The 22,828-nt window shown below is 36.9% G+C and overlaps 1 protein-coding gene across 2 annotated transcripts in view; it reads right to left on the minus strand.

Annotated features, from left to right (window-relative positions):
• Window positions 1-560: 560 nt before the first annotated feature.
• Window positions 561-22,828, minus strand: part of STX17 (syntaxin 17) — a 69,604-nt gene continuing 47,336 nt past the window's right edge. For both annotated transcript variants that reach the window (XM_010374127.2, XM_010374129.2), the window contains exons 4-8: window positions 20,920-21,145; window positions 13,059-13,174; window positions 12,936-12,986; window positions 5,129-5,215; window positions 561-4,432 (exon numbers count right to left, since the gene is read on the minus strand). In XM_010374127.2, coding sequence (XP_010372429.1) covers window positions 4,193-4,432; window positions 5,129-5,215; window positions 12,936-12,986; window positions 13,059-13,174; window positions 20,920-21,145 — 720 coding nt within the window. In that variant the 3' untranslated portion in view covers window positions 561-4,192. The remainder of the gene's footprint in view (window positions 4,433-5,128; window positions 5,216-12,935; window positions 12,987-13,058; window positions 13,175-20,919; window positions 21,146-22,828) is intronic.

Raw genomic sequence — 22,828 nt, forward strand, 5'->3', positions numbered from 1 at the left:
ATTTCCCAGGAGAACTTTCCCCCCAGGCTTTTCTTCATCTTTCCTTGTAAGATTTCATGTGGCAGCAAGGAAGGACAAAGGGGACCCTGAGAAACACCTTTCATATCTAAGGTTAACACAAAGCATGGTTTGGTTTCTGCACTTCAATGGAAGAAAAAGGTTCTATATTATATAGTTATATTACAGGTTTCCTCAGCTTCGTGTGATTGATGTTACCAGTATTTGATTCTTACTCCTGTACAAAAATCTTGGAGCACTTAAGGGAGGGCAGGAGGCAGGCAGCCCACAAAAGGAGGTTTTTGGACTCATGGAATTCTCCCTGTACAGCACTGAGTTTCAGTATAACCTCAGAATCCTCCAGGAACTCTGGCCAGTTCTACACAGCACCATCGTACCCCCCTTTCTGGGATGGTCTGCAAAATGTCTTTGGAGGCAATGCTGAAAGAACAGTTTCAAAATTAGTCTAAGTAATATTAATACTAGCATCACTACAGTAAGTACATGATTTCCCAAGGGTATCATGTTAAAGGATAATCATTTGATCTGTGAATTATGATAAATTTGTTTTAAAAAGCATTAAAGTTTATTTTTAAATTACATAAAAAGCACTGTTTAAACAATGGTTATAACCAGTAAACATTAAGAAAACTTGTAGGCAGGTGGATGGGATTGAAATACTCTTGATTTTATAGTTTAAGGGCCAAATTGAACACTGTGTATGTCTGCATCAGCTACCATTAAAAACTTTGAGGCTGCTGGACACTCAGTGAGGAATCAGAAGTTTTTTAAAAAGATGCAAATGAATGGAAAGTGTCATTACAAAGCCTGTTTGGTACAGCAGAATGGATGATCCACTTTTTTTTTTTTGAGACAGGGTCTTGTTCTGTCACCAAGGCTGCTCTTGAGTTCAAGTGATCCTCCTACTTCAGCTTCCCATGTAGCTGGGACCACAGGTGTGTGCTATGCCACACCCAGCTAATTTTTAATTTTTTTCATACAGAGTCTCACTATGTTGTCCAGGCTGGTCTCAAACTCCTGGGCTCAAGTGATCCTCTGGCCTCTGCCCCACAAAGTGCTGGGACTGCAGGCATGAGCCCCTGCCCCCGACCCCCATCTCAATTTTGTATAGAGGCAGTATAGTATGAAAGACATAAAACAGTTTTTGTAGCTCAACAGACCTAGTTAACATTCCTGGCTTCACCCCCTTGTAGTTGAGTAAACCTCTGCAAATTATTTTCTCTGAGGCCCAGTTTCCTTACTTGTAAAATGCCTGGTGAAGTGCCTGGCAAACAGAAGGTATTCAAGAAATTCCAGTTCCTCTGTGAGAGTGTTTTTTTCAAGCTAAGGGTTGCAACCCATTGGTAGATATCAATTTAGTGGGTTGCAACTGGCATATTTTAAAAACTGAAACAATAAAAAGCATCAGAATGGTACATAATGTTCATTAGGCATATTCTAAGTTTTGATGTAAATGCGTTTTTTACTGTGGGCTACAGCCAAAAGGTTTGAAAATCTCTGCTCTACAGAGAAATTCTCAGGTTAAAAAAAAAAAAAAAAAAGTCCTTAGGATTGCCGCCTTTATCCAAATGAGGCCCCACAAATTTTAAGACCTTAATCAAAGTGTTCCCACTTTCTAACTTGTTGTAGTAAAAATAAGACATGAATTGGAGAAGATATTTAATCTGATATGATAAAACATTAAATTCAATTTTAAGATTGGTTTCTGTGCCATACTGACTATTTTATGCTTATAAACACTATCGTTCATAGTTGATCAAACTCTTCTAGCAATTTCTATGAAAAAGTTGGCTATTGGGTTCCATTATAGGGAAATGAGATACTTTTTAAAAGTACTATAACTTGCCTATATGTGAAGACCGCTAGAGTAATATTCCAATCCTGATGAGCAGTAAAAGTCAAGGGCTTATATGAATACATACAGTGGTGTTCCACACTGGCTCAGTAAAATTGAGAGATACCAACACAAAGTGTGAGCTTCAAATACAGGCTTCCTTTCTCCTTCAGGTCCTTATGTAAACCAGGCTTACCTTATAATGAATCCCTAGTGCTGGCACTAAGTTGGTGGGCTGAAAGGATAGCCCATTTGGGGTGGAAGAGTGGGGTAATATGCAGTGATGAAGAAGGGTAGAATACTGGGAGTTTCAGAATTAAATGACACAGCTGAATCTTGATGTAACTGTATCTTAGATTTATAATTTCAGCTGACTATGCTGGACTGGTGATGTCAGAATTACCCCGGGACCAGAGGTTTAGGAATCTTGCTTTAGTAAGTGCCTGGGTGAGTTCTTATCCTCATTCAGGTTTGACCACCCTGTGTTAAAGGGACAGAGAAAGGTCCAGAAACTAGAGAAGAGGTGTAGTTCAAAAGTAATTATCCCAGCCTCACAGGTGTCCAGTATCAGACACTGGATCAGAATCTGACACTTATTCAAATATTTCCTTCTTGGTATTATTAATATGTTAATGATATAAAGCAGCAGAGAGCAATACTTGATACTTTCTAGTTATTTAATGATACTAAGAAATGGCGCTGTTTCACTGGAATTCATTGATGAGATTCAAGAAGTATGAAAGAGAAAGTCTCTTTAGACAGGGACATGAAAGGTAGCCATCAATAAAAGTTACTAAAAGTAAACTCAGAAAGAAAGCAGTGATAAACCGTCCAATCCCCTGATGAACCTTAACTCCTGGCAGAGAGACAGCTCACACCACCTGGGGTGTAGGTGCCCATTCCTGTGCTCAGAAAAAAAGAGTAAGTAAGGCAAAAGGTGATTCCCTCCTATTTTAAATGAGTTGGGGAACAGAGGGAAGCTGCCTATAATCTTAAATTCTTTTTTTCCAAATTTAAAGCCTTTCTACAGTTTGAGATAGACACATGGTTGGGCTGGAACATGCTTGCTGTGAATGTCAGGTGTTGAGATTAGCACCACACCCTTCCCTGGGTCTGAGTCTTGCATGGGTCTTTGTTCATCGTTGTCCAGAATGTGAGAAAGGTAAGCACGGGTACGCCATTTTGGGGAAGAAACAGCAGCAATAGAAAGCAAAGGGATGCATAGGAGATAAAAAGTCTGGGGAAAGGACGGTAGTAACAGAAATGAGGTAGCAAGCGAGTTCTCAGCTCCCCCCAGAGACCAGCTGAAAAGAAGACTGGGTCAGATACCCCCTCTCTGGCAGATATATCACCCCTCAAAAGTGGAACATGCCCCAGGAAATGTTCTTGGTGGTTTTTTCTCCTTGCTCATTTTAGCCCAAACTCTAACAATGTTGAAAATATCTGGAAATTTCTTTTTTTCTTTTCTTTTTACCTAGAGGTTATAGGAAGGGATGAACAGAGATGAGAGACAAGACAAAAAAGGTTATGAGAGAATTCCTCATTATACATGGGTAGAATTCACCCCAAAAACCAAAGAACTTTTTCATAATTACAAGGGAGGGATGGCACAGGGCACAAGATCTTTGAGGTGTTAGGAGACAGGCTGACAGACCAAGCTTGGTGACTGGCTTAATAAGTCTCCTACCATTTGAAATTGTGTTATTTATTTAAAGAGAGGCAGAGGAAGAGTTCAGAAGCCAGAAAATCTTGGGAAGAGAAGTTGAGCCTCTTTCATTTTCTTACATCATTAATTTCCTTCACCAGAAAATATAGTTGGACCAAACGGCAATAGGGTTCGCCAATGGACTCCATTATGCAGTCCACCTGTGCTCCTCACTAGGCCCTGATTTCCCTATACGGTAACAAAGGCTTCTGAACTCTTATTCTTTTCCTTGCTAACAAACCTCAGTAATCTACACTTAGCCTTAAGGTCTCCAATTCAGGGTTATGGAAGAAACTAGTCTTCCATAACCCAACGTTTCTACACATCTCAAGTCCTTATCAGAGTTAGAGGTTCAGTTTTCACATTTCCAGGGAGAAAATCTGCTCCTTGGCAGTCTTCAAACTTTACCTGGCATACATTATACACGCTCAGCCCAGGGCCTCGATCTCTAACATCTCCATGAACACCCCAGCAAACAACAAAATATATCCACTTATCACACTTCAATCCCACTTGAACATCAGTAGCCACCATCTTGATATACTTGTGTTCCAAAAGGTGACGGAGGGTCCAACAGCAGCACAGGTCCTCATTAGGATACACATGTTGGCACCAATAATCCTGAAGTTTGGTTTTTAACTGCATTTCTTGTCACTTTGGCTGGGAAGATCTGGACAGCTGGAAGTGAGCTTCTCCATCATTTTCTGTTTCTTTCTTTGTATCAATTTTCCACCTGTGAAGCCCAACACTCCACCACCAAGTGCAGCTGCAATTCCTGCCACTTTGAAGCCTGCAAGGAGGCCAATAGGACCCCCTACCATTCCTCCGATCAGTGCACCTGCCACAGGCAGAGCTGCCAGCTTGTATTTTGCAGCCTGTATTAAAAAAAAAAAAATTCAATTTAGAAATTGAGTTGAGAATACCTGCCTGTGGTGATGTGCGTTTTTCTCTCATTACTCCTGGCAATGCCTCTTTAACTCTTGGTACATAATTAACCTTAGAGACTGTACTTGTAGGGGGGAAAAGAAAGTATTCCACAGGTACAGCAATTGCTCCAGATCTCAGAACTTAGAGAGTTGAGCTACAAAGAGTGGACTGCTACAAATTGATTTTACTTGCAAAACAATCAATTCACTAACTATCTAGCTGGCTTATTTAAACTGTTTCGGCAGCCACAGATTTCCCCCAAAGCTTTTATGTTGCACAGAGATTATTCTGTGCTGTGTGCCTGGGGTTAAAAGCAACATCCTACGGAAAATAGATGGTCCCACTCTATGTGTGCTGTCACATACTTACACTTTCACCCTCTGCAAATATTTCCTGGTAACACCAAATACCTTATAGCACAGCTACAGTTTATTCTCTCTTTGAAGAAATTCCTCTCCTGATAGAATGAATCTTAGAGTAGAATATTACAACATTGATTTCTTGCACTGCCTATGTGTCATTTCTTCCTTATTTCCTTAATTGCTGGTTCCCTCAACATTGAAGAGAGCAGATCAATTGGGTTAATACTAGAGATTCCTGGGAGCCAGAGTACCATTGATTTGTCAGCAGGAGCAGAATCTTACCTTCCCCAAGTTTTTGGTTCCCTCTTCAACATTCACAGCGGCACTGTTGACATGGTCTGCAATGCTGTCAATCTTCTCCTGCTGAGACTAGATGCAAAGGAATTATGAGCGAGCGGTCCTGCTGGGGAGCAGCAGGGAGTCAACACACACTATTTTAATTCCTGTAATCAGGGCCCCGGGTACTGCAGCCTTGCCGTCTTAATAGTGGTTCATTAATAGCATCTGATAAGTCATGTCGAAAGGACCAATTAACTTTCATAAAAAAAGGGGGGTCTTAATTATTAGTTAATAAAAGGGTGGCAACTTTACAGCAAAAACCATCTCACACTAAAATTCACTCAAACATACAAACATATTATTCTCCAAATGAATCTACTTTCCAGAAAAAAAAAAATCCAAATAAGCATTTACATGTCATGTTGGGTTTGATGAAAAAAAAAAAAAAAGCAAACCCCAAAACACCTCCCTAACTTATCTTCTTTGAGGATTCAGTTTAAATCAGGCACATTTACCTTAGTAGTAAAATGCCCTTGGTCCAGTAAATACAAATTGTGATGTTTCCGGAACAAGACTACAATATGGTTTGATCTACTATGAGATCTTTCCATTTGTAATACGCAGTAGGGAACAGTGAATGAATTCACTGTTCTATGCTTTATACCTGTATATCTTAACACATTGTAAAATCATGACAGTTTAAAATGTTTCAGATCAAATATATTAATAAAGCATTCTACATAAAATGGCAACACCTGTGCTGGCACCACAGCAACTATGACTCCTGGAATCTCTGGGTAGAAGGAATGTTGAGGTCATCAGGTCAGTCTCCTCTCTGATGTGCGAAGCCCTACTAAAACATTCCTGACGAGTGGTTACTGAACCTCTGATCAGAAACCTCCAGTGACACGAACTCATTACTTGCTGTAGGAACACATTCCCATTTTTAATTCAACTTTACTTAGATAGAATTTACATATAACAAGTACTGCTTTTAATGGTATAGTATCAGATTTAGCAAATGTATAAACCAACAATCACAAATGTATAAACAACAAATGTATAAGCCAACATACAATCAACTATAGCAGTTTACAGACTATTTTGGTTTTGTTTTTTTTAATGTGCAGAAGAAAGAGAATCTCTCTTTGATCCTAGATAGATGCCACCTACAATGAGGGTGAAATAATTCAACTTAAATCCTGAAACGTTTGATTGCCCTTATATAATTGGCCTATTCATTTATATTGAGGCAGACACAAATAACACTTTTCTAATTCCAACCATTATTTCATTTGAAAACATGAAGCCCAAACCACACAGCTATTTTTTTCCCATGTTTGTTTCCTCTTAGCATCATTGATATTCCTTCCCTTCTCATACACAAAATATGTCTTTCTTCGCCATTGTGGCATCCCTTCCTTCCAATATTCTCCACCACTATCCTGACATCTCTAACACAATCCCTAAGAAAGTCCCTTATCAGTTTTCCTTTGAATGTCTCTGTCAGAGACAAGTTTAACAATGGTTCTCAGTCTTCCACCTGGAGGCTTCTTAAAACACAAATTGCTGGGCCCCATCCCCGGCGTTTCTGATCCAGTAGGCCTGAGATGAAGCCTGAGATAGTAAGTTCCCAGGTGATGCTGATGCTGCCAGTCCACAATTCTCACACTTTAAGAACCACTATTACATGTGCTCAGATCAAGGGCATCACCTTTAGTCAGGTAATCTGTGTTCATATCTCAGCAAATGCCACTATGTGCTCTTAGACAAATTACTCAAGCTCTCTAGGTGTCAGTATTCTCATTTATCACGTGAGAATGATGATACTTACACCTTCATAGAGTTGAAGTGAGGATAAAATGTGTTTGCAAAGTGTGAGGGGGAAAAATAGCAAAATTCATCCTGATTTCCCCAAGGAAGTGTTAACTCTCATCTTTCTATCAAAAAAATATATTTAACTTTTTCTTTTGAATCTTGACAATTCTAGGACACTAAAACATTAGGTATATTTTAGCATTCATTCATTCAATTTTTGTTCTCCTCAGTAGCAAAACTTATTTAAGTCAGCTTTCTTTTTCTGACCCATAGAAGAAAAAGTTCCAGCACTAATAATATACAACTTGTCTAGATTTCTGACACCCTATCATTGTTTCTATTTAGGACACCCCCAACACTTTCCACTCTTGCCTGAAACAGTCTATGCTAGCAGATAAATCACAGGCTTAAAACTCTACCATCAGCCGTCATATGTTGATGAGTTGATAGGTAGAGGAAAAACAGTCAATGTGTCTCCCTTTCTTCAGCCCCAAAATAATTCCAGCAAGAGGGAGGAGCCTGCCAGGATTATTGCCATTTCTATACCCCAAGTGTAATCGTAAAGCCTCAGGGAAATACTTTTTAATGTTCCTTCCTTTAAAAAGGGTTGGATATTGTATTTCTGTGACTTTTTAAAATTAAAGCAAAATTTTAATACAATTTAAATATTTTTTCATAAAAATCATTTGGAATAACTGAAGCAACCACAAGAAAAAAAACAATCCTGAGATCACTAATTATTTGAACTACAAAGTTCCCCATCATTACAATCACCAGCATTTGATGAGGCCCATCCCACCCTGGGGAGTAGCCCACATCTGTAAGTAATTATTCATGCCATCAGAAAGCATGCAAAAATATGGGGCTGGGGTGTGGGGAGAAGGCAGAGGGCAGACAGACTTTATCCTGGGATCAATAGCCACCCCTCGATTGTGGACATCTGCCTTTCTCTTGTCCATACTTTGCTTGGTTTGCAACTTCAAACTTTGCCCATATCTTCAAATTCTGCTTCTTGATTAAGGACTCACTGACCCCCATAAAGGTTACATTTAGCCAGCAAACTATCGTCACAGAGTTGTCAATCACCATCAGTAGAATGCCAAACTAGACTCCATACAGAGCTGAATTGGGTCACTACCTGTCCACTACGTCCTTGGCTCTTTTTGTGGGACCAAAGGATACATATACAACCCTGCCCCAGCCTATGAAATCAAGCTCCAAACATTAACGGTGGTGCAGGAGCCTCCTCACCTCTATCTATCAATCTCCCCTGAGGTTTTGCTTCTGATTTGTTCATGTTTATTTTCATCTGCTTAGGCCTCCCACATCTTACAATCTTCAAATTCCATGCCTGCCATTTTATAGTTTGGCACCCCATATATGTTCTCAGCGTTCCTTTAACAATGAGCTAAACCATATTTAAGTGTTTAGCTCATTACACTGCAGTGTTTCTCAAGCTAGAGTAATATATAGACCCCTTTTTACAGAAAAAAAAAATTCTCAAATGACTCTAAGAATATGTCTATGGATTTCATTTTAAAGAACATTGAATTAAGTCCCCCTATTGGCCTGAACATAACAAATCTTGATGAACAGCCATAGGAGTACCTAAGTTTCTGTATAAACTGTGATTTATTATACTTGTCAAGCAGAATACAATTTGGGAATATAAATTCAAAACCAATGAATTGTTTTGTTCTTGAATGCCTGTTGGGGACACTTGTAGGCCTAGCATCCTCTATGTCAAGCAATAATAATACATTCAAAAATTAATTCCCAAATCCATTTATATCATTAACAATGGTCTTCCTTGGAGAGTTCCAATAGTAGTTGTAAAGTTTAAGGTTCTTGGAAAGCTATGAGTTTATTTAAGAGGGTAATACCAAAACTCCAGGTACTTCCATTTATTCCTCTCTAAATTCCAGCCAGCCTTCAAGGCCAAGTTCTAATCTTAGATCTTGACCAATCCTGTTCACATTGAGCTATTCTGGTTCTAAACTCCTATGATATATTCTATATACTCCTTAATCATATGCAATCATATACACAAAAAGACCCAGAAACAAACTTACAAATACTATGATATATAGGCAAAATAAGTGGTTATATTGGCCTTGAGTAAGCAATAAGCAGAGTAGATATGTAGGATGTTGCTATCAAAGGATTCAGCAGTTGGAAAGGTACTGAAGGAATTCCAGTACTAAAATTTAGCCTAAGGATAACAGTGATGGAAAAAGTAGAATTTTTGCAAGGAGCCAAACAAGGAATCAAAATAAAGGAAGGATAAAAGTGGGAATGCAGTTGGGGTCACTGGAAGGGAAGAGAATGGGAAGTACTTAATAATACACATTATCTCATTTAGTCCTCCCATCAATGTTACAAAGCTCATTGCTGTCAAATAACATCCTGAAGGTCACGTAGGTAATAAATGAAGGAATCTGATCTAATCCATTGCAACCAGTTTTTATGTTTCCAGAGTAAAACCGGATTACAAAAACCACAGGGAATAAGGCAAAAGGCAGAAGTCAAAACAGATCAGCAGCAAGGGTGAGGTGTTACTGAACTACTGGCCCAGGGTTCTTTAAATTCTCCTTGACTAGAAATAGGGCTAGTTACAAAGTTATAGAAAGAGAATAGGGCACTTGAACAACAAAGGTTGAAGAAAAATAGAGCAGGGTACCTAGTAGGTATTAATTTATTAACATTTATTGAACTATATCTTGATCTGTCAATGGCTTTGTAAGTTCTCTTTATAGTGGTAAAATAAATATAACATAAATTTAGCATTTTAACTATTTTGAAGTGTACAATTTAGTGGCATTAAGTACCTTCACAATATTGTGCAACCACTACTACTATCTTGTAAGTTTTTTAAATGCTTTTTCCTGTTCCTCATTGAGCTTAGCACAGTGCTACGCACATAGAAAGTGTTCCTTAAATACAGGGTTAATTTGTCTAGATGCCATCATGTCCATGTGATGAAAGTGAAAGGATGTGGTCACTCTGGTTATGTTCCCAGGTCATTCTGTGCCTAAATAGAGCTTCTGTGAATCCTTGGCCATGTGGTCATGAGAACTTAGTCACCCTGGGAATAATAATCAGGGGTTCTCCTTTGAGCTTTTGCTTATTAGCATTCTGTCTCATGTACTTATACAGATTATTATAAATAGGACATTTGTATAGAGCTGTGGGTACAGCCAGAGTTTTCCTGCACAAATTTCCCTTAGATTAGAGGTTATGAGCTGCTTACATAATGTAATCAAACATGTAACTATCATATGGTCACAAACCTTTAATATTTCTTTTATGTGCCTATCCCAGTAGAAAAGAAATGTGTTTGTATTGAGTAAGAACTTTGTACATGTGTGGTTTGTTTTTTAAAATCAGCTTTATTGAGGTATAATTTACATACATTAAAACACATTTTATGTGTACAGATCAATGACTTTTGGCAAGTGTATATATTTGTGTAACCATACATGTATAGGTTTTACAAACTGCACTGGATTCAGCAATTATTAGTTTACAATAGTTGAATAAATATTGATTCTGAAACAACAGATATTTTGGGATTCTTGTTCTATTATTTCCTTCTGTTTGCGAGTTAATTAATATTGTACAGATACCTAATCCAGAAACTTCAAATATTTTGCTTCTTCTAACTTAGAGGCATCCAGAAGCAATTCAATTTACTGCATTCTATTTTAGGTAACACATTTCAAGAAAATATGCAGAATATGGAACATAAGCAGAGTAAGAAGCCAGTATTGAGAAGCCTAGAAATTATACTGTAGAAGGAATGCAAAAGAAGCAAGGGTTCTGAAGAGAAGAAAATATGGTGGGCTGGGATAGAGTGAGGAAGGATGATGGTTCCAAAACCTTGAAAAACTTTCATATGGAAAGAAGACAAAATTTGTTCAGTATGTAGCTTTAGAGGCTAAAAATGCCAAAAAGAAGTTATAGGGCAGATACTTTTAACTCTAACTCTTCTAAGAGTTAGACCCTCCAAATGTAATGGTTTAAGTATCAATATCCTTGTGCTGTAATTGTTCCAAAAGAGGCTAAAAGACCATTTATTTGAGACACTGGGGCAAGAGTAGAGGGATTAGACTGGTTGGCCTCTTGAGTCCTTTACCATTCCAATTCTGATTGTGTGATCTAGGAACTTCTCATTTAAAACTAGATTTCAGGGAAACCATAATTCAAAGATAAACAACCCCAAAATCATGGTTTGATCAGGAACAAAGAACTAAACCTAGACAGAACTGCAAGCAGAAACTCCTGGGAAAGACAAATAAGAACAATTCAGAAAAATGATGGAAAATCTATCTTTCCCACCAAATTGACTTTGTGCTTCCTAATCTATGTTAACAGTATCACTGACACCCAATTATGCAGAATAAAGACAATATTCCTTATCTTTGACTCCATCTTCCTCCAATTTCTGCTAATACTTCTCCCAGAAATATCTCTCAGCTGTCCTTTACCTTTACACTGGTATTGTCATTGCTCCAGGTGAACTCTTGCCATTGATTCCTAACCAGTCTTCCTTTCCATGACCTCCTCTTCTCTTAGGCCATTATTCACAAAGCCAACAGTGATCTTTCTGAAGCACAGACTGAATTTCATGACTCTAGCCTGCTCAAGAATCAGTATTAGGCTTTTTAATGCTTACAAAGTAAAGTTCAAATTCTTTTTTTTTTTTTTTTTTTTTTTTTTTGAGACGGAGTCTTGCTCTGTCACCCGGTCTGGAGTGCAGTGGCCAGATCTCAGCTCACTGCAAGCTCCGCCTCCCGGGTTTACGCCATTCTCCTGCCTCAGCCTCCGGAGTAGCTGGGACTACAGGCGCCCGCCACCTCGCCCGGCTAGTTTTTTTTTTTTGTATTTTTAGTAGAGACGGGGTTTCACCGTGTTAGCCAGGATGGTCTCGATCTCCTGACCTCGTGATCCGCCCGTCTCGGCCTCCCAAAGTGCTGGGATTACAGGCTTGAGCCACCGCGCCCGGCCTAAAGTTCAAATTCTTTAGCATGGCATTCAAAGCCATCACAATCCGGCCCTCACCCTCCTTGCTTGCCCATGGTACCTTAGGCTTTGGTTATACTGCAGTACTTATCATTCTGGAACATGCCATACACTTATCTACTCCATGTCTTTGTTCAGCCTCTCAAATATACTCCATAACTTCCCCCTGTGGACATTTACTCATTTTTCAAGGCTCATACAAATACTGTCTACCTGTGTGAAGCTATCCTTAATGCTTCCACCTCATGACTCCTGCCTCCTTCCTTTGGAATTAAAGGCTTTTCCTTGGAGCTGATAATACCTCTCTTCATTCTTGCTTTTGCATTTAGCCATCATGCTTGAAAGCTCAGTTTCTGGGGTCCGGACCTATCTCCACTCACTGTAGAATGCTCAAAGGAGGCGGGGTGTGGTGACTCACACCTGTAATCCCAGCACTTTGCGAGGCTGAGGCAGGTGGATCATGATGTCAGCTTGAGACCAGCCTGACCAACATGGTGAAACCCCGTCTTTACTAAAAATACAAAAAATAGCTGGGCATGGTGGCATGTGCCTGTAATCCCAGCTACTCAGGAGGCTGAGGCAGGCAAATCACTTGAATCCGGGAGGCAGAGGTTGCAGTGAGCCAAGACCATGACACTGCATTCCAGCCTAGGCGACAGAGTGAGACTCCGTCTCAAAGAAAAAAAAAGAATCCTCAAAGGCAGAGAATGGGCTTCATTTATTTCTATATCCAACCTGATCACACCCTCAATGTTAAGCATCTAACACAGTGCTTATATATAACAAGTGCTTAATATAAGTTTATTGAATTAATCTGGAATTTGAGAACAGTTAAACTTCTGTCTATCGCTTAATACCAGTTTTAAAAAGTCTAAGTTCTATTAAAATTCTAATTAAAAGCCTAGTGATTATAAAAGCTTCTCATTCTAATAATCCAACAATTCTGCATCCAAAACAGTTATATACTTACGTTCACTAGGAGAGAGAAGTCAGTGACCAGTTGGCTAAGTTCAATTAAGTCCTTTAAAAGAAAGGGAGAGGAAGTTACTTTTATGCCTCACAACTACCAAAAAGAAAATATTTTTTAACATACCGCTTCTAAGGTTTCCCATGATTCTGCAGCATTTTGATCTTGAGGAATTTCAGGTAAGGCATATATCTGAGTCAAACTCTGAGAACTAGCTTCAGCTTCAGTAGTATGAAATGCTCCTGGATGAACATAATAACCCCATGTTTAGAGTTTATTTGCTTTGTTAGAAAGAAGATAACATAAATTGATTTCATAAAACAAATGCCATGTTAAATGCTCTCTAAATTTAGGCTAAAAGGAAATTGATTATTCTGCAAAAATAGAATTTGGCTGGGTGCAGTGGCTCACACCTATAATCTCACCACTTTGGGAGGCTGAGGCGGGAGGACCGCTTGAGCCCAGGAGTTCAAGACCCATCTGGGCAACAGAGTGAGACCTCGTCTCTACAAAGAAATTAAAAAGTTAGCCAGGTGTAGTGGCACACACCTGTAGTCCCAGCTACTTGGAAGGCTGAGGTGGGGGGGATCACTTGAGCCTGGGAGGTCAAGGTTGCAGTGAGCAGTGATCATGCCACTGCACTCCAGCCTAGGTGACAGAGCAAGATCCTGTCTCAAAAAAAAAATTAAAAAAAATTATCCATGGGACAGCTTGTTCCCCAGATTAGTTAATACATTTTTTTTTTTAAACTTTTTCTTTTTTGTTTTTAATTGACACACAGTCTTGCTATGTTGCCCAGGCTGGTCTTGAACTCCTGGCCTCAACTGATCCTCCTGTTTCAGCTTCCCAAAATGCTAGAATTACAGGCATAAGCCACGACACCAATCTTACACACATATTTTTTAATCTACACAGTCGTCTAAAAAATGGCTACAAATATCATCTATCCAATCTGAATAACTAGGGCTAGATGTGGAAGAAGCACCAAAGGAAAATTATTCTACTTGGCCAATGTTCCAAGAAGACGTACCTATATAAATAGGTTTAATACTTTTCATCCTTAAACTCCTATTTGGCTATTTCAGTGGAAATACCAGATACAGCAGGTGTTGAAAGCAGGGAAGTAATATGTTTTTATTAATGATAATCAGTCACTATTGGTAACAATAAGATTGTCACCAAACATTCTTACCATATGTGTCTTTTTTGTCACTACTCTTCTCCTCAGAGTCAATCTTCTGGCCCATGCCTCCGTTGCTTCTACTTCTTTGGAGTTTTAAAAAGTCATCAACCCACTAGTTCTTTCCCCATTAAACACCGCCATGATGATGAATTAATTCATACTTTAAAATCTACCTTCAAGTCTTTATTTCCTCATATTGGTTTTACCAATCATTCATTCATTGAGTTGACATTTATTAAATGCCTACTACCTGCTGATCAGTGTGCTGAGGTGCTGTAGACACAATGTTAAACCATAAAAACAGTTCGGAGGAGGCAACATAGTGTACTGGTTAGGAGCTTGGGCCTAGTCAGAAAGACTTGGGAGAATTCTGATTTGGCTATTTATTAACTGTTTGCCTTGGGTATTTCATCTCTTTGGCTGGTTTTTCTCATTTGTAAAATAAGGTGATATTCACTTTGCACAGTACCTGGGTTATATATAAAGTACGAGTGCTCAATAAATTAGTTACTGCTGCTGCTATTATTAACAGATCTTACTATAAAATGCATGATACAGACATATTAATCATCAAGTTCAGCCAGTATAGTCTAATAAGAACTGTAATACTGGCAAGTATAGAGTGCTACATGGGCACAGATGAGAGGTATTTAACCTAGACTTGTGGATGGGGAGAGTGGTCACAGAAGGCTCTGCCGCTGAAGCCTGAGGATGAACAGAAATTACTATATAGGTGAACTGGTGCAGGGGTGGAAGGAGAAGCAAAGAGCATTCAGGTCAGAGAGAACAGTATGTGCATATGCTTAGGGACTGAAAAACGTTCAGTATAGCTGACTGTGATAAGGAGAAAAGCAAAGTTTAAGGCTGGAAATCTACTTTGAAATTATTCATGGCATTTGTAAACTATGTTAAACAGTTTTGTTTTTCACAAAAGATCAATATGTTACTATTAATAATAGTTGGAGACTACTGGGAAGGTGCCATAATCAGATTTTAGATTTACAGAGAAAACCATAGCTGCCATGTGAAAAACACATTAAGGATGAAGTTGACAGGTGACAAAATTAGAAAGTAAAAAAACCACCTGAGATCAGGAGTTCAAGACCAGCTTGGGCAACATGGCAAAACCTCATCTCTACTAAAATACAAAAAGTTAGCTGGTGTGGTGGCATGTACCTGTAATCTCAGCTACTCGGGAGGCTGGGGCAGGAGAATTGCTAGAACCTGGGAGGTGGAGGTTGCAGTGAGCCAAGATCACACCACTGCATTCAGCCTGGGCAACAGAATGAGACTCCGTCTCAAAAAACAAAAACAAAAACAAAAAAACAGTCTGAAGGCTTTCCAATATATCCAGTGTAACATGATGGTGATCTGCTCTAGGATAGTTACAGTAGAAATGGAAACAAGAGATCTGAAGGTCTACTGTCTCCTGTTCACTTCAAGCTCAAAACACCTACCACTTACATTTTCTGAGCACTCACTGAGTATTGTGTTAGGGTACCAGGGATAAAAAGTAATTAACACAGAGTACATTCTCTCAAGTAACTTATATTTTAGAAGAGCCAGACATACAAAAAGAAATCATAAAACAATAGGAGACTGCATTGGTATCTATCTAGAATCAGACATATATACATAAGTATTTTATGAGAGTTCCGAGCTATGGGTGGCATCTGATCCAGTTTGATACAGTATGCAGCTCATGGGAAGCCTTTCTAGAAAACTTGAGGTTACTAGGCAAAGAAGAGAGGAATATACATTCTAGGTAGAAAAACCAGTATGAACAAAGGCCCTCAAGGAAGAAACAATGTAGGTAGGTAAATCAGCAGTTTGATGGTACCAAAGCAAGAAGTAAAAGACAAGTTACAAGTATAAGCCTACAGATGGTCAGGAGGGGCCTTGCAGACCAGTTTAAGACTTTGGACTTTATCTGGCAAACCAAGGAGAGCTGTTGAAGTGTTATAAGCAGAGAAATGCCATGATGACATGTGGCACCTGATCTACTCCTAAAAGTAAGCAATTATAACTCTAAGTTCATATTCTCTCAATGACCCTTTCAGCCAAACCTATAACTGAAATAGTATTTTATAAAACTGTATTACTACTTTACCTTTAAAGCCTATGAATGCTTTACCTCTCTAGGAAAAATGTTTCAATTGTTTAGGAAGAGCATAGTCAATGGACTAAAAAGTAATTTGTAGATTTATCAGGACTGACAGTGTTTTTAATCTTATCTGAATATATTTATTTAACTTAAAGGAAGAGCAAAGGCAGGTGATACAGAGTAAGTTTTACATTAAAACATTACGGCAAATAGCCAATATTTTAAAAGCTCTAAATGATTTTTTACAAATGCTTAAAATAGTTACTCTATGCTTTACATTATCACCATAAAGACATTCTCATTTTCACTTCAACCAAGATAAATGAATTACTCTATGACCTTTCTTCTACTTAACATTTCCAGGTATTTACACTTCTTTAACATTATAATGAATAATGATAACTTCATTGTTATTAACAGATCAAATATAAAGGAGAACTTTATAACTATGACCACTCCAAATATTTTTTAAAGCCATAATTTATGTACTATTAAACAGGATTCAAATGAAGTTTGCAAGGGTATGCAACAAAATGAGGCAGATTATTATATATTAATACTTAATCTAAAAAATAACGGGTGGGAAATGTTTGACATTTTAAACAAACATAAAAGATTTCCCTCAGTAAAGAATAAAAATGTTTAAGTCATTTACGTCTCACTTGAAACCAAACTACGTACGCATCTTAGTTCAAATAGAGTCTTAGAACAAAGAGGTCTGTTCTCTTCCAGAAAAAACCCTGATGTAAACTTAAAACTCTAAACCTCGCTAATCAATTCAAGGCATGACTATCAATTAAAGTAAATCTTTTCATTTCTACAACTTCCATAATTCATTGATTCCAGCTTGCATTTAAAATCACTACCTCAGTGATGATCCTTTGACTTTGAACTTTTACAAACTGCTATGGACATGATAAGGCAAAACACTGAGATAGATTATAGTTTCAGGAAAGAAGGCTGAAGAACTTTAGATTTGTCTACAGAAGTAAAAAATTGCAACTGTTTCATATAACATAATCATCTCAGGTACTCCCACCCACACACAAACCGGAAGCATAAAGGGCAAGTAGAACATAGGACCTATCACTCACCATTGTTTTTTAAACCCCAGAATTGGTTTTAAAACCTTATTGTTGGTTTAGTTGAAGTGAGAAATAAACGAAATAACATAAGACTTTTCCCTTTTATATACATCCAAATATTCTCTCCCTCTTTCTCCATACTTATGAACAGCAATGATTTTACCAAGAATTATAATATATAAAAAACTTCCACTAAACTTTACCACATAAGAAAAAGTTTTATTATAAATCTAAATTAATTCAAAAGCATTGCTGAAATATTTTCCAGTTCTGATGGTTTAAAAATAGTGAAATTAATTTGCTGATCATCTACATAAGCCTATCTATCAAAATAAAATTACTTCTAAGCATGGCTTAGCTGCGAATGAAGACTTTAAAAAAAAATTAAAACCAATAGAAAAGACATCTTCTGAATCATATAATACAAACCATCTAAATGTTTCACAAAACTCTTCAGTACATGTATATACCTGTGATAAAAATCTAAATTTCATCAAATTCAATATGCTGGTCTGAAGTTCCCAGCAGTTTTAAGATTATATTCTTTTCTTTTGTGAATATTTGTTTAAAATGTAATAAGATTCTGTTCCTTTTGCACTACTGAAGTGTGTGTCCTGAGAGTAAAGAAAGACAAAAATGGAGAGAAGCACTAATTCACTCTGTATGACTTGAATCACCTTTCTAAATACAAATCAGATTTGGAGGCTCCTCACTTCACTTGGGTGGAAAGCAATATGCTAAAAGTGAAACCAGACACACAAGTGAGACAGAAGGGAGTTTCTCAGATCAAGAAGATTGGCAGAGAATATGTGCTTTAGGAACTCTCAGAATCTGGACAAAAGAAACAGCAAAATCATCACAGCTTCTCCCTAAACTTAATAAGCTTCTTTCATTCTCCAGAGAACATAAAACATCCTATTCTACTTGTTATTTCTATCTGTGAATGAAAAACTATTTTTATATTTTTGATCTTATTCATGGAAATGTGGCAACATTGCTTCTGAATCTCTGCTGATGTTTCCAATCAATTTATTTAGAATCAGATTGAATTTGTAAAGTAAAAAGTATTTTAAGGCACTTAACTTCTATGCAATAAAACAGATTTTATATAGGCTGCTGCTACTATAATAAGTATCTAAAGCAAAAATAAGGAAAAACTGGAGAGCACAGAATAAAAACATGTAGAATGACAAAAAACAGTCTATAGCTAGAAGAAGATCAAATATGGAGCAAACTCAATTCCTACCCCACTATTAAAGTCTTATGTAAATTAGTTACTTCCTTTCTTTTCATTATTCATTTCCTTTCCATCCTCTTGATTATTTATTAATAATATTTCTGGATTTGAGGCAATATAGTAGAAACTCTCACACTTGGTGAAATACTCAGGCACTTGGTGAGACAGCAGTTTTTTAATTGCTTTATGTTGGCAGTGGATTCATAGTGAAAGCACACTATGACAAGCAGACTGTTCAGAATTTGAAATTCTATACACTGTTTCAGGTATAACCTAGGTATTGATTTTATTAATAGAATGACTGTTTCAATCAAATCAATACTAGTTACAGAGATTTAATTTTTTAGTTTTCTCCTAGTAATTAGGTCTTTAGTAGCCTATTTGGTGAAGTGAAAAGTTTGAGAATCAAAAGAATTGGGAAGTGAATTTCACCTGCTATTTCTTCTCCCTCATCCTCTGCTCCAATTTTTTCCGTTTCCTTTATGCACATACTTCTTCAAAATCTGCCGAACTTTTTTTTTTATACCAATCAGCTTCCTATGGAGAAAGTTTATTTGCCAGCAAACTGGGTAAACTGCCTTTTTCTATTAATGATAATTACCCAATTCCTCTGATGATATATAAGCCCAAAGTTGTTGATCCCAAACAGTTCTACTGGAAGTAACACAAATAATGCAATAATAAAATGCAAATTAAGGCAAGTATTAGGGTATTAACATATTTTGAGAAAACTCTCAGATAGAACTCCAAATTTTCGTTTGATAGGGGAATTGCTAGAGATAGGCAATTCAAAGCTAAGTAGCAAAGAGATTGATGCTAGTTACTCTTTCCAGAAAATCCAGCTTATCTTCACAGTTATTATTACCATAACAACTATCACAATGTCTGGGTACATAAGATGGGCGCTTAATCACATGGAACTATAAAACCCAGTTACTCCACATGTGCACATAAAGCATCAGTTTGCACTAAGTGATAAAAACAGCCTTCAGTCTCACCAGTATGGCAGCAATAACTATAGATGAACAGAATAATGAAATGGTAATTACAAACTATCAAAAAGCATTCTTCCCAAATACTTTTCAACCAAGGATTGAGTGCTAGCATCTCCTTCTCTCAAAAACATTTATGGTACTGGTTATCCTCTGAGTGAGGTGATTACAGCACATGTGAAATTACAAAATTATCTCTAAAAAGATATTTATGTATTTATGTTTATAAAATATTTATGAATGGTCCATTATGTGCCAAGCATTGTGCTAGGTACTAAGGCTACAACAAAAGCAAGATTACCCAGAAACTCTGACTAGTGGCCTAAATGTTCCTTCCAAAGTTTTTTTATTTTTTAATCTCTCTATAAATTACTGAATCATTAGCACTGAAAATATAAAATTTAAAAATAATCTGGCTTTGGAGATAGTGATGCAGGAGTGCCCTAAGTAAATAAAAAAAGAAAAAATGGGCAGGTGTAACATCTGTAAGATTCTATTCTAATTTGTAACTGACTTATACTCCACTTTTTCCACAAAGATTAAAGGTAGCTTAGAATAATTTATAAAATACAACAAGATGAGACAAGTTACAAATAAAAGAGAAACACTAAAACAAAAAGGAAAACAAGGGCAGTAATTATAAAACAAAGCTAGGATAGATTTAAAAATTTGAGTTTTGGTGGCTAAAAATTTTGGCTCTAAGCTTTCTAGTAAACAATTTAAGTAAGAAAACCTTATCAGTTATTCCACTGAATACCCAAAAGATAAAAAAAGACCAACTACTTTGAAGTACTACTATGTATTAAGCCAAGAATATTTTCAGAGTTGAAGACATTATAATGTGATCGGCAATTATCAATTACATCCTTAGAAGAGATGTAATGACAAATTTCACAGGGCTGTTTCTTAGAGTATCACTTCACAGAAGATGATGGCTTGACTCCCATTGTAGATTACTTAATGTTGTCAGTTATTCAGAGAACTTGGCTGAAAGATAGATCTAACATCCCCTCTGAAAATCAGAATGCTTAAGAAAAAAAGGCATGCCTGAAGAGGTCACCCCTGCACCTGGAAAGGAGTGAAGAGTACTTTGCACACAAGAATGACATTATCCCTTAGGAAATATATTTAAATTTCTCTTCAATAAATAGACAAATGGGTACTTGCCCTGAAATCCACTCCATAAGCATAACCTCAAGTTTTTTATTCTGCAAAATATCCAGGGTACACATTTCCGGGAACACTGATCAGGGTCCAAGTATTCAGCATATTGGGACAGCGAATGATCCTTGAAGACCTATAGGTAATTCAGTATCTACTCAAGGAGGTGAGCTTTAATTAACTGCATTACTGTGATTGAGAATAAGATTTAGTACAATACGTTACCACCAACAGTCATGGATCTGGTCAAAGGAGGCTGTAGCAAAATTTCTTCATCAGTAAATTGCTTCTTAAGTTCTTCTACAGATTCCAAATGGAGTTGGAGAAATTCTGCTGTTGCTGCTGATGCTTCTTCTTTAACAGGATCTATCATTCTCTTCAGAAGTACTAGGTCATCCTTTCGGACTTTCAAACAAAGTTTCTCAATTTCTCGGATATTGGATCGGAGTTGCTACAAAAGAAAAAATCATTAATGCCACCATTTCTTAGTATAAAATATCTTTCTTTTCAGAAGAAATGTTATAATAGTTGTGGATGGAAATTATTACAAATATCTCCAAAACAGAAGGTGTAGCATAATACTTTTACATTTTCCATGTCTCTGGCTGGCCAAATCCAGCATCTTTAGAAACCACATGCTCATACTTTGAATTTATTTAGCATTTTTCCTTCATTAAATGTGGTTATACAAAGATAAATGCTCTTCACAATAAATCAAACACTGCAGAAGCATATGAAATAAAAATGATTTTCTCACTTCACCTATCCCACCCCCTCTTAACCCAATCCTCCCACACATTTCTCACGGTTCATGCACACATTTAACATATATAAGGCTTCTCCCTTTTTATTAAAAAAATGGATTGCATTATACACAGTAATCTATAATTTGTCATTCCATACTCAACAATATCATCCCTCCTGCTCAATGGTTACGCTATATTCCACAGTGTAAGTGCAGAAGAATTTACTCAATCACTCCTTTGGTGATCAACAGTCATTTGTGTTGTTTCCAATTTTTAGTTATTACAAACTATGAAACAAATATCCTTGCATATAAGTCCTAATTTACTATATTAGTATATATTATTCTAGTATATACTAATATTAATATGTTAGTTTATGTAGGAAAGACTCCCAGAAACAGGAATATTCAAATGATAATGTGCATTTTTATTTCAGAAGCTATTTTTTTTTCCCAAAAAGCAATAACACTTCACACTAGCATCAAAGTATGATTGCCTATTTCTCCACATGCTGCCAGTCCTGCATGTCATCTCACTGTTGCTTTACTCTGCACTGCCCTATGAATGAAGTTGTTAGATTTTTTTATCAAATGATTTTCCTTCTTTTTGAGAAATACCTACTGGCTTAGTCATAAATTCTCCTCTAATATGTTGCTATAATGAATTATGTATAGATTTTGTAGTGTAGACTCATCTTTATATTCCTGGGATAAATCCTTTCTAGTCTATATACATAATTTTTAAACACAATGCTGAATTCATTTGCTAGTATTTTATCTGAAACTTTAGCACATAGGTGTGTGTGTGTGTGTGTGTGTATATATGTGTGCATGTACACAGTTTGTGTATTTATACTATCTTTACTAGGTTTAAACTTCCTTTAACAGGTTTAAGGTTGTGCTAGCTTCATAAAATATACCAGGGAGCTTTCCCTCTTTCTCAATGGTCTATACTTTGAAAACAAAGAAACTATCCCTTTAAGATTAAATAGGACAAATTTGCAAAAATAATCAAAGTAAGATGTTTCAAAAAAGTTATATGTCTATTCATATATTTTAAATTATTTTCCCCTAAAGTGTTTTCACAATATTAATGCAAATCCTATACAGTAGACAGACCAGTACATGTTAATTAATTTTTCAAGTGCATACTCTGAGTGAGGTGTTATATTACTATAGACCAAATTATTACATATAGAAAAAGCAAAACAAAAAAAAAAATCTGTTTAGGATTTACTTGGTTATCTAGTGGCAATACTGGGGTTAAAACCCAGGTATTCCTATAGGGCCAGCAATCTTTCCACTAAACTAAAATCATAATGCCTATCTATATGGTATCTTAATATCATACAATCTAAAGTTTCCATTTTACTGTAGTAAAATTAAAGT

The sequence above is a fragment of the Rhinopithecus roxellana genome, chromosome 16 (genome assembly GCF_007565055.1).
Source record: "Rhinopithecus roxellana isolate Shanxi Qingling chromosome 16, ASM756505v1, whole genome shotgun sequence".
Lineage (NCBI taxonomy): Eukaryota > Metazoa > Chordata > Mammalia > Primates > Cercopithecidae > Rhinopithecus > Rhinopithecus roxellana.